At 40.2% G+C, this 15,047-nt stretch overlaps 1 protein-coding gene across 2 annotated transcripts in view; it reads right to left on the bottom strand.

Moving 5' to 3' along the window:
* LOC115792913 (phosphofurin acidic cluster sorting protein 2-like) overlaps positions 1–15,047 on the bottom strand; it is a 46,236-nt gene that overhangs the window by 11,734 nt on the left and 19,455 nt on the right. For both annotated transcript variants that reach the window (XM_030747542.1, XM_030747543.1), the window contains exons 2-11: positions 14,356–14,443; positions 8,639–8,728; positions 7,897–8,022; positions 5,947–6,109; positions 4,660–4,751; positions 4,364–4,444; positions 3,978–4,037; positions 2,502–2,653; positions 1,545–1,638; positions 503–586 (exon numbers count right to left, since the gene is read on the bottom strand). In XM_030747542.1, coding sequence (XP_030603402.1) covers positions 503–586; positions 1,545–1,638; positions 2,502–2,653; positions 3,978–4,037; positions 4,364–4,444; positions 4,660–4,751; positions 5,947–6,109; positions 7,897–8,022; positions 8,639–8,728; positions 14,356–14,443 — 1,030 coding nt within the window. The remainder of the gene's footprint in view (positions 1–502; positions 587–1,544; positions 1,639–2,501; positions 2,654–3,977; positions 4,038–4,363; positions 4,445–4,659; positions 4,752–5,946; positions 6,110–7,896; positions 8,023–8,638; positions 8,729–14,355; positions 14,444–15,047) is intronic.

Here is a 15,047-nt window from a genome sequence, read left to right as displayed (position 1 = left end):
ACATCATGGTTTGAGATAATGGTGTAAGCCCACCATGACATAAAAGATAAAAAGTCATGGTCTCTTAGCAGGTGGCTGGGGAAACACTGCTCCTGCAGCTTAGATATTCAGCTTGAACTCAGTTAGTGGATTGGTGTGCTGAGCCGCTCAGAGGGGTAGCTGGAGCTAGATGAACAAGGTTAGACCGACCCGACAGCACAAGAACAAAAACAAACACAAACACCCCTCTTTCCATCCCCATCAGTCAAGATTTATCCAGCATGAAGCTGCCTTGTCTGCTCTGCTGATCCATAATGGATGACTGTGCTGTTTCGTTTGCCTGCCCTTGCATACTCCCTCCCTCTTTTCTTTTTCCGGAAAACAACTAAGACCCATGGGAGCAAAAGGGCACTCAAGTGGAGAGGGTAGGGGGTTGGAAAAGAAAAATGTGAGAAAGGGATGCTCAAGGGTATTGAGTTTAAATAAACAAAAAAAAAAAAGAAATGCTGTTCCAAAAACATACCCCAATGGTTGTGTCTGTGATGCTGTCATCTTGATAACGGCCCCCTTGTACTTTACATCTGTCCACAGTGAGAAAGTCTCCACTCTGGGGGGTAAAAACACATGTCCAGACATTAGATCATTTTAACTTTTCTGCTGAAAATAAATGACATCTCATAGCTTCAAATGGAAGTATTTTGCTGCAGCTCATGTCACAATTGATGACTTGTAGGATGTGTAAGTGACAGTTTAACAGGGTAAGTCAAGCTTGTTGACAGCAGCAGTGGAAATACGTATAAATATTTCACCTATAGTGCCTGTACATTTCACTTTGTGTAATATACAAACCCCAGAACTACAGGTGGCACATTCCTGTGTTCAATTTTCCTCTTGTTTAAACAGATCTTGTAAAGTCTGGTGTGATTTATTTAAATATTAGATTAAAGACTTCACATTCTGGCAGCAAGACATGTTTATGAAGTTTGACTAGAACATTTGACTGAGCAAAATGGAAGGCTATAGCAGCCTGAAATACCCCGGGCCATTTTATTACAAGCTAAAATGGATTCTCTGATATTTATAAACAGTTCTTGCTCTCTCACCATCACACTCAACATGTCTCTCTTGTTGTTCAGATGGGCCATAAATTTCTGAGTAGGAGTTTGGGATTGCTCCATCCAATCTTGCCTCTGAGCATGGGAGCATATTTGTGTGCAGTGATGGTGGCAGGCGGAAAGGTCATTTGGTGTCAGTCCCTATAAATTTTGAAGGATTACAGAGGTGAGCAGGGTATGGACAGGAGGACCCTAGCCTTTTCTGCTAGAGGCTGCGTGGTGGACATGCTCAGAATATCTTCTCTTTAGTATCCTTGGGAATCCTTAAACCACAATAAGAACAGAGGGCTGCCAGGAATTTAAACACTCAGGGAATACAGGGGAAAGTCTTATGTAACACTGCTTATAAGAACCTCTAAAATAATTGAGAGGCAGAAATTTATGGGCAAACAGTGAGGCTCAAAGGCATCAGAGGGGGTCTGTTAATAGAATGCCAGCTGATCAACTCACAGGACATGACAGCTCTCTCTGCTGACTTTTTTGGCTGTGTATGCTTCCAATTTCTGTCTGCGAGCTGGAGTGAGACATTCCTTCAAAAAATGGCCTAGAAACAAAAACAAACATTTGGATGAGAGAAAAACAAACAATTTAAGTAGAGGAAAACTTTAGAATTATCTAAATGTTTGTCTTAAAGTGTGGTAAGATGTGCATCAAAGTAACAAAAGCCTTTTTGAACTAATAAAACACAAACTCTCGTCCATACTGAACATGTTAAACAATTACAGTGCAGTTTAGAAAAGTATGTGACCCTTAAAAAAAAAAAAAAAAAAAAAAAAAAACTAACTGGAGTCCGTAGTTAGAAAGCCCAAAGCATATTTATTTATCAATGAAAAAAACTTTCACAGTTTGGATCAGAGTGCCTTTGACTAAAAACAAACATTTCAAGTTAGTAATCCACAGGAATATTCTGCTGATGCCACACAGGCCCTGCAAACATGAAAGAATTATTTAAAAAAAAAAATCTAATATTTTAGATCTTTATCAGATGACAATTTGTCTATTGTGTCAATGCATCCTAGAAGTGGGAAACCAGCTGAGTACAGCACAGAATACTCAGATAAATGGCTACAGATTTGAGAAATCCTTGGAAATGGTCAACATATCTTTTCATGATCTGCCATTCCTGTTTTCATAAACAGGCATGGCAGGAAGTCATGAAGGACACTGCTGTTCAGGGTGATGCAGCAGGATAATGACCCTGAACACTGCAGTAAATCTACAACAGAACTGCTTCAAACAAAATCTGCTTCTTAAAGTGACCCATTCACAGCTACCGTGACACTGTGTGGAATGACCTAGAGAGAGTCACTCACACTTGACATCTTAAAAATATATGATAGAACTGAAACAGTTTTCTAAAGAAAAGACCCACAGCTACAGAAAGTATTTGTTAAGGTTTAGACATACTTGAGTTTGGGCTTAGGAGTACTCAGGACACTCTCGTTGTCCTCCATCTCTGGCCCACTGTCACTCTGGTTATACACCTCTAGACTGTCGTAGAGTAAGTCCAGATCCTCCTCAACCTCCTGTGTCTGGTCTACTGGGTCAGAGTCCAGGACCTGCCGCACAGGATAGACACATCATCAGTACACCGTAATCAGGGATTTGTAATTATGCCCATGGATTAAATAAGTGCAGGGTGTTACTGGGAGCTGGGCATAAGCTAATCACTTTCACAGCTGGGGAAATGGAGCTTCAAGAATGAATGAGAACACTGAAGGCTGTAAAATGAGAAAATCTAAGTAATACATACATTCCTGCCTTAGTTCAAAGAAGGGCTATCATAAAGTAAGCGTTAGTGGAGTGCTGAGATGCTGAGCCTTGCTCTACCAGCTGCACAGTGGGGATGTATATCATAGGAACTACACACAACCAGGCTTGTGGACTAATCAGGTGATTAATGCCACTCCATAAGTGCAGGAGCTGGCAGGGAGCAGACAAACACAGTCTGTCCCCTCTCCTCCTCCTGGCTATTTATTTATAGAGCCGCAGCCACAAGGAAGAGATTAGCGACAGGGAATGTGATAAAAGATCATCGGGCCACCTGGAGCTTCCAGAACCATCCAACAAAAAACACAAATCTACTGGCAAAAAGGCTGGTGTAAGCATCACTAGGTTAAATCCTTCACACAGAGCTCTGGGTCCTAATTTTTTAGACCTAGATCACATATAAGCCTAATCCCCATTTTTTTAAACAGGTTTGCTGATATAATTTATGGATTGCTCGTAACACTAGGAAGAAGAAAAACGAGAAACAAGGCAATGCACATTCCAGTTTTTCCAATAGAGTTCTACAGTTGAAGGGTAATTATTTTCATCCAAATGGCTTAATACAGATTATATACTAATGGACATGTAGGGGTTGTTGAAATGTTATAATTTCTCAATGTCCTGCTGATGACCTGATTACAAGGCAGCACACTGAGAGATATTGATTCATAACAAGAACGCAAATATAAATAATACATTAAGCATAGCATTAAGCAGTAAAAATTAAGACAGTTAATGGATTCCTGATGTAAACTGCTGCTAATGGAACCATGTATCTGGGAGCAGAAATGTAATGCAGCGTAATGATGCTTATAACTCTGTTGTGGCAGTGATTTCTTTACTGGCGATTGCCCTCTAGTCAGGAACACATTAACAGTGATGTAACAAAATGCTGCTCAGTCGATACTGAGATTATTTCATCCAGCCTCGAGGGTAATTTAATAAATGCAAGTTTCACAGCTGACCTCCTGAAGATTTCATAACAAAAGGACAGAAATTCCTGGGGGCCCCAGTGATGAGAAAGCTGTACCCCTCATTTGCTTTGACATTGAACATGTTCTTATGTGGTGTCAAGTTCAAACAAATTCAATTACCTTTTTTTTCCCAACTCACCTCATCAGTCACCTTGAACCTCTTCAGCAAGGCCACAAACTTCTGCTTGAAGTTAGGTTGCTGCAATGGGAAAAGAAAAAAAACATGCAATTATGTGAAAAAGAACACATTTTAAAAAAGGATACCTGTCACAACTAAATAAGCATGATAGCTGGTAACTGTCCACTGGATTACATACTCAGAGCTGGTTTATGTAAAGACCATTTTAGCCAGTTCATTGGGTTCATTTACACGTTTGTCCACACTGTGTTAATGGCCTGAACAAAAAGGCACGCAGTGTGTGCTTTCCCTTAAAAGCTTGTACAGAAGCAAACACAGGCTTTGAGTTATTCACAGTGACTGGTGAGCCTGAAAAACTCCATTTGATGGAAAAGACAGCTACAAACCCTAGTCATGGAGGTGGTTCGGATCATTTTCCTGCGGGCTTTCTTGGGCTTCCTGACTTCGTCGTCTTCATCATAAAGATCCTGAAATAGAGAAATGAATAAAATCAGTTTCTCATATTTTTTTTTAATCCCACACACGTAAAAGATCAATGCAGAAAAAAACAAAAAAAACATAAAAAAAAATTCCCTCATCTTGTCATTTAACATTTGAAGTGGACTTGTTTTGTTTATCTGGTAGATTTTATTTCTTGGTATATGTACTGTACATTTGTCTGAATCTAAACATTCTCACGAACCTGGCCGTGTACTGCGTCATCACTGGCTTCTTGCTCTGACGAGTAGCTGTCATCATCGTCTTCAGAATAGTTATCCATATCTGGGGAGCGGTCTGAGGTAGGCCAGCCCCACACACACACACACACACACACACACACACACACACACACACACACACACACACACACACACACACACACACACACACACACACACACATTAAAATACTGTAAGAATATATCTACACTTACATTTGCAGCATTATACCAAATAGTGCCAAATTTAAACCTTTTGCAAAGATACAGCTTTTCTCTGGGAAGAAATTTATTGAGTGAAGTCTCCTAAACTTAATGTGTAACCATGATTTTCACTAACTGCTTCCCTTACACTGCCAATGGAAGGGTGAAAAAAGTCTTAAATGTAGAAATTGGTATAATGCTAATAAAATGAGAATCAAGCTGTTATTTTAGTCTTTAATTTTTCACACATATCATTTCGTGAGGCCAAAGGCAATTTTACATTTTGTGTGGGGAAAATTCTGCCTAACACTCTTCTGTTTGTTAATAATAGACTGTTGGGACTCCATGACAAGAATAATGCAAATTTATGAAAATGCAAAACTGAAAAAGCTCTTTTTGTTTAGTTTTGATGATGTTTGGTGGTCAATAAATTTTGTCATTAGAACCACACACATTCCTACGGAGGCAGTCACTGTGCTTGACAGTTAAACAAATCAGGTGACGGAAGAAATTTTTTTTTTTGTGGTAATTTATGGTAATGTTAATGCAGACTTCCTTTTGCCTGTCAAACATCCTGTTCTGCGTTCCTAGGTGGGATGGATGCTATTAAAGATCACTGCAGAGGAGAGAAAGATAAACATCTTTTCTTCCCTCAGAGTGACACCAGCTTAATACTTGGTGCATGAGCTCATCTGTTATGTTTGAGCCGCCTCCTTAATAACATCCAGAACAGCGAAGGATCAGCACAGCAGGATAAAGGCACGGAGTCCGAATAGGGCCCAGTAATTCTCCTCAGTCCAGAATTAGAGTGGTGTAAGGTAATAGCCCCTACATCTGTTCAATTCTCAAATCAACATTACAGCCATAGCTGAAGAGAATAACATCCTTGGCCATAGCATGGCCTGGGATTAATAGAGTTGGGAAATAGGAGCCATGTGGAAGGAGGGAAGAAAGAGGCCTGGGTAGGGTGAACTGGCTAAAATTACAAGCAGAATTTGGTTGGGCAGCATGGGTGCAGGGCCTGTCTAACAGACCCAACACAGGCAGGCGAGAGATGGCTGTGCCCACCTGAGGTTTTGGTCTTGCGGCCAGCCTGGCCGCTACCATCCTCGTGGTCGATGGGCTGGCTAGAAAGAGAGTACACGCTGATCTCCGCCACACGCACTGGCGCCTCCTTTACGTTGCTATGGAGACCAAGAATCTGTCCTCCGTCTGTTGGGTGTTGCATCACCTGGACATAGTTCAACATTGAGGCGATGAATAATTTTGAGAATCCATTAAAATAACAAACAGGCTGAAAAACGAAGAATAAAATAAACACTGTCTTATTCATCCCTCCCCCCGAAAAGTTCCTGATACTTTTTTTTTAAAAAACATTTTTGCTGAGATGCATTCATGACTTGTAAGCTTGCTGTGTCTATCAATCTCTTTGAGCCACGCTGGAGCAGGAGGGAACAAATACTGCAAATACAAAAGCTCCTTCAGCAGACAGTCAGGATGGAAGAATTTTTCTCTTTGCAGAGCAGATAATGATCCAGCAGAGATTAAAATGGTTTCTGTTACACTGCTTTATGCTCACAGAGATTTACCAACTGATTACAAGCAGACATCTATGCTATCTCTAAATAAATCTCCATTAGCACAAAACTGCTTTCCCATTCTGAATGTCTACATGAGCCAAACCAATTTGTGCATATCACCCAGACAAACAGAATAACGCAGTTTACATAAACTGTTTTTGAATCAGATGAGAGGGGATGAGCTTTCGTCCTGAGTTCCATCTGTGGGGTGCTTTCAATATTTCACTTGATGAATTGCTGTACAGAGAGTGGGCTCATTTTGCTCAAACGCTGACAGGGCTGCACTTTGAATGTTCCATTCAAAGTCCAATAAGTGACTTCCTCCTACACAATACTTCGACAGTTTCAGAATGAGGGCACAAGAGGGTTTACTCCACGGCAGATGACAACGTAATTACCCAACAGCATCCAATAACGGCCAATCTAGTTTTATTCATAGAAGTCTGGGGGTTGTTTCACTGCAGCAAGCACTGAAACAGCACAACAGTTGAATGGTATTTTAAAATACAATAATGCATTAGTCTGGTTTCCAGATGTCAATCAATTTCTGTCCTGGGGGCTCCTGCTGGAAAATAACTTTAGAGAGGCACATCAGCTGCTGTAATGAGAAATGTCACCTGAGTTTCTGCAAACAAGCACGGGACTCAGTAATTATGTCTAAATCTCTGCCTTTACGGCTATCTGCCTCACACACAAACTAATTATGCCCCGAGCAAATACTTTGTGTACACCTATATCTGCTATGTAGCTACATTTCCAATTTTGACAATTAAACTACTTTGAACTATGACAACCAAAAATGTCACACTACTTTAACTGGACCAGGATACTCATGCAATAGAGATAATAAAGATAAAACTGGAACACACTGTGCTTTGTATAGTGTTGAGAGGATGAGAGTGAATGATCTGAAGTGTAAAAAACTAATGTTTGATATCAACACTGATGACAGGTGTTGTCTAGAAAAGCAAATACAGCTGTTTTGAAAGTATAATATAGCCTTTTGATGACCAAAGATGCATGCAGTAAGACTGAACTCCAGCTCCACTCGAATTAAAGAGCTCCAATCAAGGGGGAAAAAAAAATCCACTTCAAACATTCAAACATCCAGCTCTCACTCAGGTATTTCAGCATGCCTGATTGCACAGTTTTTACACCAGTGCATATGAAGGCAGATCCAGATGGTTCATAATCTCGTATGGCAATATGTGTGATGACTGAGTCATCCGGAGGAAAAAAAAAAAAAATTGCATCACAGGAGGGCCTCTCTCTGACAACCAAGACATGATAAACAGGACCAAATAGTCATGTCAATCACTGTGAAAGAAGAATACCATCGCAAGCTCCAAGAAAAATGAAATATTCCTCAAGAACAGCTTACAATAAAACTAAAGCAACTGAGTGAAAGAACTGCTTTAGCTGAGCCATTGTGCAGTACCTCTGCCATATTGATAACTCCCACAGCCAAAGTTTTGTAGCCCAGGATGGTTCGGTTCTTGTAACGTTTCCTCCTCTGCAGCATAATCTGCAGCCTGTTGGCATCCCGCTTCAGAAAGTGGGGGTACTGGAAATAAGAAAAATCCAGTCAGATAAGCAATATAATAATGCCCTTTTCAATTTCCTGTATAACTGAAGAGCTTTTGACCACTTTTAAGTCAGGTTTAAATCAGTTCTTTGACCATTTTTAAACTGCTTCACTATTTTCTGAACATGTAACTGTAGTGAGGATGTTCTCTCCTCCCTGAAGTCACACTATCCCTCAGTGCCAGAATTTGATCTTTATAAATCATCTCCATGTTTCCAAAATATCTCAAGCCTTTCACTCAATAGCGGCATCATTTCAGCCAGTTCTTATTGTTCTGAACTGTCACATTTTTACCTTTAATACAGCTTTTGTTAAATGTTTGCCTATTGCAGTCTACAAAATGCCATAAAAATGTCAACAAGAAACACACAGGAAAAGATGCACAAACAACTTCGTCAATCTACACACAAAAATCAGCTTATATAAGCATGCATCAGTATAACTTGAATACCTCTGAAATAGAAAAAAAAAAAAAATTAGCACTTGAACTGTTAAAACGAGACATTGGGGTAGGCAACAGATTCCACACCATCTTGCCCCTCAAGTAACTGCCATATCACTGTGAGAATTCACAGTATAACATCAGAGTGCTTGCCTGCAGTGAAAATGTGAGCTCCAGATCTGTCTCCATCAGTCCACTGGGTGGGAGGACGTACTCATTTGATCTTAGAAGACGCTTCGAACCCTGTAGGGGACAAAGTAAAGCAAAATGTCACACAGATGCTACACATAAACTATCACACCCAGGGACTTATAGGGGTAGCTTACTCTTACGTGAAAATGCCACAAGACTCTTCTAAAAAATAAAAATGGCACTGTTTGGCCCCCCAGAACAGACAGGCCCTCTTGCAGTGGGACTGACTGTTCTGTGTTGCAGAGGTTCTTTACTGGAGCTGAGAGAAATTGGTGGAAATGCAAAACACCTGGTCAGTGTTCTGTGCAACTATTTAAACACTGCTTTCCAGTGGACATGTGGTGCGGCCCTTGCCTTGCATCGTTTCTTCATTGCTTAACACCACAGTTAGAGTTACAGTCATGGCCCATGAGATGGTCACTACAGGGATGTCCCAATCTAACACCGGGATAGGCTATTGGTCCAAAGTCTGACAGCAGGCTGATGTATGGGGGCTGATCTAAAGCATTTAATTCTTTGTTGTTACCAGCCACACGCTAGGAGCAGTGCACAGGTTCCTTGCAGGAAGGCTAATGCAGAACGTAGGAGGCTAAGAGCAGAGGGGCAGCAGCTCGGAGGTATTTCACACCTGCAATGCCAACAGCGTTTCTTTGCTTGTTTGCAGTAGTTTTTGATCCACAGCAGTCAAGTGCGTTGATGCAACGAAAGCTCTGATGATGATTTTCTGTTAGCTTCTCTGTCAGCATACAGCGTATTGGGAAGCATTTATTGTATTCTCAGTAACATAACATGTTGTCAACTCGATCAATATTATTTCCCTACACCCTCTAAGCACCGCATGTGTGAAGACACGCAGTCACAGTGAGACTGGATGCATACAAAAGAGAACCTAGAAAGATCATAAATGACCCGTGCATGCAGTACTGACTCACAATGAGCTGAAATGAGACTACAAGCAAAGTTTATATTCTTGGATGAATTTGTTAGTTTATTTTATAAAGTAGTAAGAAAGCAAGGTCGAACCTGATGCTTTAAGCAGGCATGAAACAACGATTCATAGTCTCATCCTGAAAGTGAGGAATACAGCTTATTGAATACAGGTACTTGGTACTGGCAGATATCCAAAACCAAGACTGAAAGTATTTGTTTTGAGGGTGCACTTATTTTCATCAGGGCAAACAAAGAACTGTTAAAAACACAAATGATCAGATACATGAAAATCTTGAAAATCATGAAAATTTACTAAAAATCACTGACACACAGACCAATTGGAGTTAAAAAAAGAAGAAGCCACAAATCACACACCTTGTGTTTTTTTCTTAAGTGGTTATCAATGCAGACAACAGTGACTGAGTGTGCATACCCTATTTTAGTACCAGCCTCCTTCACATTCACACATTTATGCAGATTCACGCCTTGTGGTAGCCTAGTACAAACAGTCCTCCACTTTGCTTCTACTGGGATAAGTTAAATAGCTTGTGGTAGGAGATTTAAACCAGCAACTTCCTAAACAAAAGCCTTGCTATACTCAACATATTGGAAACACCTAGTGAGTGTTCTTAATCGTACTTTGAGAGCGATTTCTGGTTCAGGTAGAACTAAGAGGATAACTTAAATTTACTAGTATGAACACATTTATATAGCTATTGTGTGTTGCTTTCCATATCAGCTGACACTGTTTCAAGCTACTACTCATAACCAAAATTTGTTTTATTACCTAATGCTTTCTATTCTTGTGGAGAAGTGCTTGTTAATCTGGTTGAGAAAGTCTCATCACCTAAGCTAATACTGGGTTCTGGCACAAAGACATGGTGACCTAACTGCTCAAGGGATTTCACTGGCACAGGCTGAATGCTGTCTCTGCTGTAAGTGTAAATGTAAGGACAGCAACACACAAGCCTGTCCTCAGACGACCAGTCTCAGCCCTTAGCATGTTTCTGTGATATGCCTTACATTAAAGTCTATTGTGTTCCTTGCCAAGTTACATATGTCTACAACGAAGCTTCTTTTTCTTCCTCTTATAAACTGGGAACTAAAGTGTGATCATGAAGACATAAATAGCATGTCAAGTCTTTGGCGCCTGCTGACTATTTTTTTTTTTTTTTTGCTAGACTGTCAGTGCTGTGGCATCTCATTGACAGCTATAAAAATTTCATAAGTACTCAAAGAATAATTCAGGTATCTGCTCTGTCTGATGACAGACTTAAGTAAGACTTGGTGAACAGCACAGAGTAGTGAGGATATCCGGTATCTGGCTTAATACCAGGAGAGAAACTTGTGTAATAGTCCCACACAGTGGGTACAACACTGGATCTGACTGTCACCAGAGCTGCCAAATCATGTAACAGATACCAAATAAAATAGTTGGATGTGTGCTGAGGAATCATCACAAGACACCAGAGGGGTCACTTTACACTGCACTTTAGGTCAGATGGCTTGTAAAATCTTGTTTTAAGTGATAATGCGTGTCTCTATGTGTCCTTGAGATTAAAATGTTTCCTTTTCTGAGACATTCTTTGGCACATCAGACAACTTCAACTAAACTGTGGCTAACTTCATCAGATTCTATTCATAGCTTTTCTGGACAGAATTTCTAGGCATTGTGGCTGTCGTATTTTTGCAGATGGCCCTGTTGGCTGACCTCTAGCTTGCACTGAAGTGGTTTGCAGTCGAGTGCAAAGCAACTGAAATGAGAATTAGCACATGATGCCACTGTCATCAGCCACAAAAGTGTGGACTGCCTGCTATATGTTGGGAAAGAGTAGCTGCCTCAAGTCAAGAAGTAAAAGTAACTCAGTGGTTTGGTCACAAGTGGGGAAGAACGGAGCGAGAGATTAACAGAGGGATCGGTGGGTGCTGTAACAGTGATGACAGAGCTGAAGCTAATGCCAATTTATTAGATGAACTACAATGACACCTCTTCAGCCACAAGCTGTTAGGAGTGAGAAAGTTCCTTTTACTTAAACCACCTTTTTTTGTTATGTTTCTGGCACTGAACATTCAGCCAATAAAGGGCTATAAAAAAACCTGCTAAGACACAATGCGCCATGGCAGTAGGAAAACCATTTACGTAAGTATTTAATATATTTAATGCGACACTGCCTCAGGGTACGAGCCCCTCTTTTTTTTTTTTTTTAGATTTATAAAAATCATTGAGCTATCCACTGTGTCCACTTCCAAGTCTTTATAATTCAACACATAGAAAACACAATGCAATTTTCTAGCATAACTCACAAAAGGTGACAAAAGAACATTTAATGCAATGTGCATTTAAAAAGTAGAAGGTGAGACATAAAAGAAGAGAAACAAAACTTTGAAGGACTAACAGTTAAGGGATGTTTAGCTTTGCTGACACTTACCAATCATTCATTTCTTTTTCTATCTAACCTAATGGCTCGAAACGCTCCAGAGAGGAACATGCTGATAGTGCCTCGACAGTAGCTGCAGCCTGTTTTTTCTGTTTTGTGTGTGCACACACACACACACACACACACACACACACACACACACACACACACACACACACACACACACACACACACACACACACACACACAATATTATATATGGTAAAGCTTTGCCCGAGTCTGACCTTGTCACTAATTTGAGCTCCACAAAGAGGCCTTGTATGCACTCTCACTGGCTAGTACAATGAATCAAGGCACAAAAGCAGAACACTCTGAAACTGCATGACATGCATTAACAAAACAGAGCACTGGCAAGGAAAGCTTGTACTGAATGTCCTTTGGCCCTCCCTTTCTCTCATCCTTGCTCCCCTGCTGCAAACTTTGACTGTCTTTCTGGGGCCAGATGGGCCATGATACAGAGCTTCTCCCAAGCTTTACAAGCCTGTGAAAATAAGTCAAACTATACACTTTGTCTCAAACATTTTAATTTCCCTTAATTGCCACCTCCTCTTTTTTGCAGCAATGAGAAGGATTAAGGGTAGAGATGAGAGCTCAATGTGAAATTGTATTAAAGAGGTTTTAAAAGCATTTTGAGGCTTCTGCTTTCATCCAACACAGCGTAATTCAGACACGCACAGACACATAAGTGGATCATATCTACATACACAGCAAATGGAAGTGCTTTGGACAGCAACTTGCACTGAAATGAGAATTGAATTTTTTCTTCCTATCACAATCCAGCTGACATTAACTTCAATCAAGTGTGCACAGAAAAGACAGAAAAAAAACAAACAAATGTGTGATCATGGAGCACACATGCAGAATCAACACACTAAGAAATATGTTTTAAATATGGCAGAGAATGGTCTGAGGAGGTCTAAGCTACTTGAAATGAGCCAGAAGACAAAAGACGCCAAGAGAATGAAATAAGAGCTTTTTGCAAACTAAACTGCAATGTCATCATTCCTTCTGCTTTGGTTTAAGGAGACGATCCAAATGATTAGCCATTACATGGGCTCTGTGTGTGTACATGCAGGCCACTTAACTTGATGAGTCCCAGAGAAAGAAAAGAGAAGGCCACAGACTGTGCTGCACAGAGAACTCGATGACATGCGGTAATGAAGCTTTGTCATTTACTGTCTGAAAACAAAGCCTTTCCTTTCCTCTGTCATCCTCCCCAACTGTCTCTTTATCCCCTCAGTGTCTCTGTTCTCCCTAACCAAACCTGCTGGAAATTGCATTTAATGCTCCAGTTCCGGAGCCATCGTGAACAGAGCTTCGCTCCGCTGGCCTCCGGGCGGCTCAGCAGAAATGGGGAGATTTCACGCTCTGGAGACAGTGTAGCTCATGGATAAAGCCACATTTGGTTGGTTGCTTTCTCCTTCAGGATGACAGTAAAGAGGATGATTTGTTTCTCCTAGAATAATTGTCCAGTGTTGCATAAAATTTCAATTAAATATGATAATGAGGGGGGGTAGTATTGAGAGTGAGATTTAAAAAAAAAAAAAAAAAAGTTAAAATGATGAGGCATCAGAATAAAAAACAATCTTTAAAACTGAAATTTTAAACCCACATTTAACTAAAAACAGTATGAACACAACATTACAACTTTGTATTGTTTTTGGTTCATCTGTGTGTCTTGTGTCAGTTACTTCCATCGCCATGTAAACCCAGACTTCATAATGCTAACTGAAGGCTCTGCTGAGGCCATATGATCTGGCTGTATCTTAGGGGTCATTGTTATGACAGGCGATTCATTTGGGAGTACGACTGTTGAAATTTTCAGCATGTTACTTCAGTTTGAAAGAAAAAAAAAAAACTAAACAAAATAATGTTTGTTTAAAAAAAAAAAACAAAAGTAAATGAAAACTCAGTGTATATATAAAGTAACCTCCATACATGATGTTGACTGCAAGTGTTTAATAACCCCGAGATTAGGCAACACATGCATGCACAAGCAATCAATGAAAGATATAAAACCCGTCTTAAGGTGCTAATGCTACAGCTCAGCATGAAAATGCCAGTCTGCTGACTGAAGAACCTGAGTGCACATGAACCACCACAGCTTCCTGTGCACCTAGACAGTTTTTTTTTTTTTTTTTTTTTTTTTAAATCAACCAGCAGCATTACTAGCTCATCTTATCAGCATCTAGGCTTTGTGATTATGTTCAACAGCATAAAGACTTAAGCGTAAAGACTTCAGAAAGAGTTGCTGCTATCTTACAACTGAGCCTGTTATTCCAATCACACCAGGGAGATTAACCCGCCTACCTGTATTTTGACAGCTATAGACAGGGAGTTCAGCTCTTTATCCAGTTCTTTGAGGACAACCAGCTTTTTCAGTGTGAGGCTGCAGAGCCTGTGGAAGAGAAAACAACAGAGGTTCAGAAAAAGACTCAAATAAAGGCATAAGAAAAGAAACACCTTCATTACTTGCTGTAGAATGGTTAAAAAAAAAAAAAAAAAAAAAAAGCGCACAAAACAGTGCTCATTTCTGCCACACTTTATGTCTTTTTTTCTTGCCCTGGTCTGCATGCATGGCAGTAACAATAGATGATATCCAGGAATCAAAGTAAATGGCTCAATGTTCAAACCTAATTCTATTCAGCTTTGTGTCCTCTTAGGGAGAGAGGAAAAAAAAATCTATGGCCTTTTTGTAAACAGATGATACACAAAAGTGCTGCTACATTACAATTCATACTGTTTGGTTAATGGGCAAGTTCGTTCTAAAAGATGACATAGCACAGATGCTTTGACAACCACAGAGCAGTAAAGTACCATTAATCAAGCCTGCAAAGGCTGTTGGAGCATGATGCTACACATTAAAATGCTGAGCACAGAGGCTTATGAGAATCACTGCCACGTTTATGATTAAATAAAATGAGGAGATTTTTCTTCTTTTTTTTAAAGAGAGCGCTATCAAGCTGTGATCCAGGATGGCTGAAGCACAAAGAAGCCACCGA

The sequence above is a fragment of the Archocentrus centrarchus genome, chromosome 15 (assembly GCF_007364275.1).
Source record: "Archocentrus centrarchus isolate MPI-CPG fArcCen1 chromosome 15, fArcCen1, whole genome shotgun sequence".
Classification (NCBI taxonomy): Eukaryota; Metazoa; Chordata; class Actinopteri; order Cichliformes; family Cichlidae; genus Archocentrus; species Archocentrus centrarchus.
Note: the sequence above shows the minus strand (reverse complement) of the source record. Positions and strands in the feature narration are given on the sequence as shown.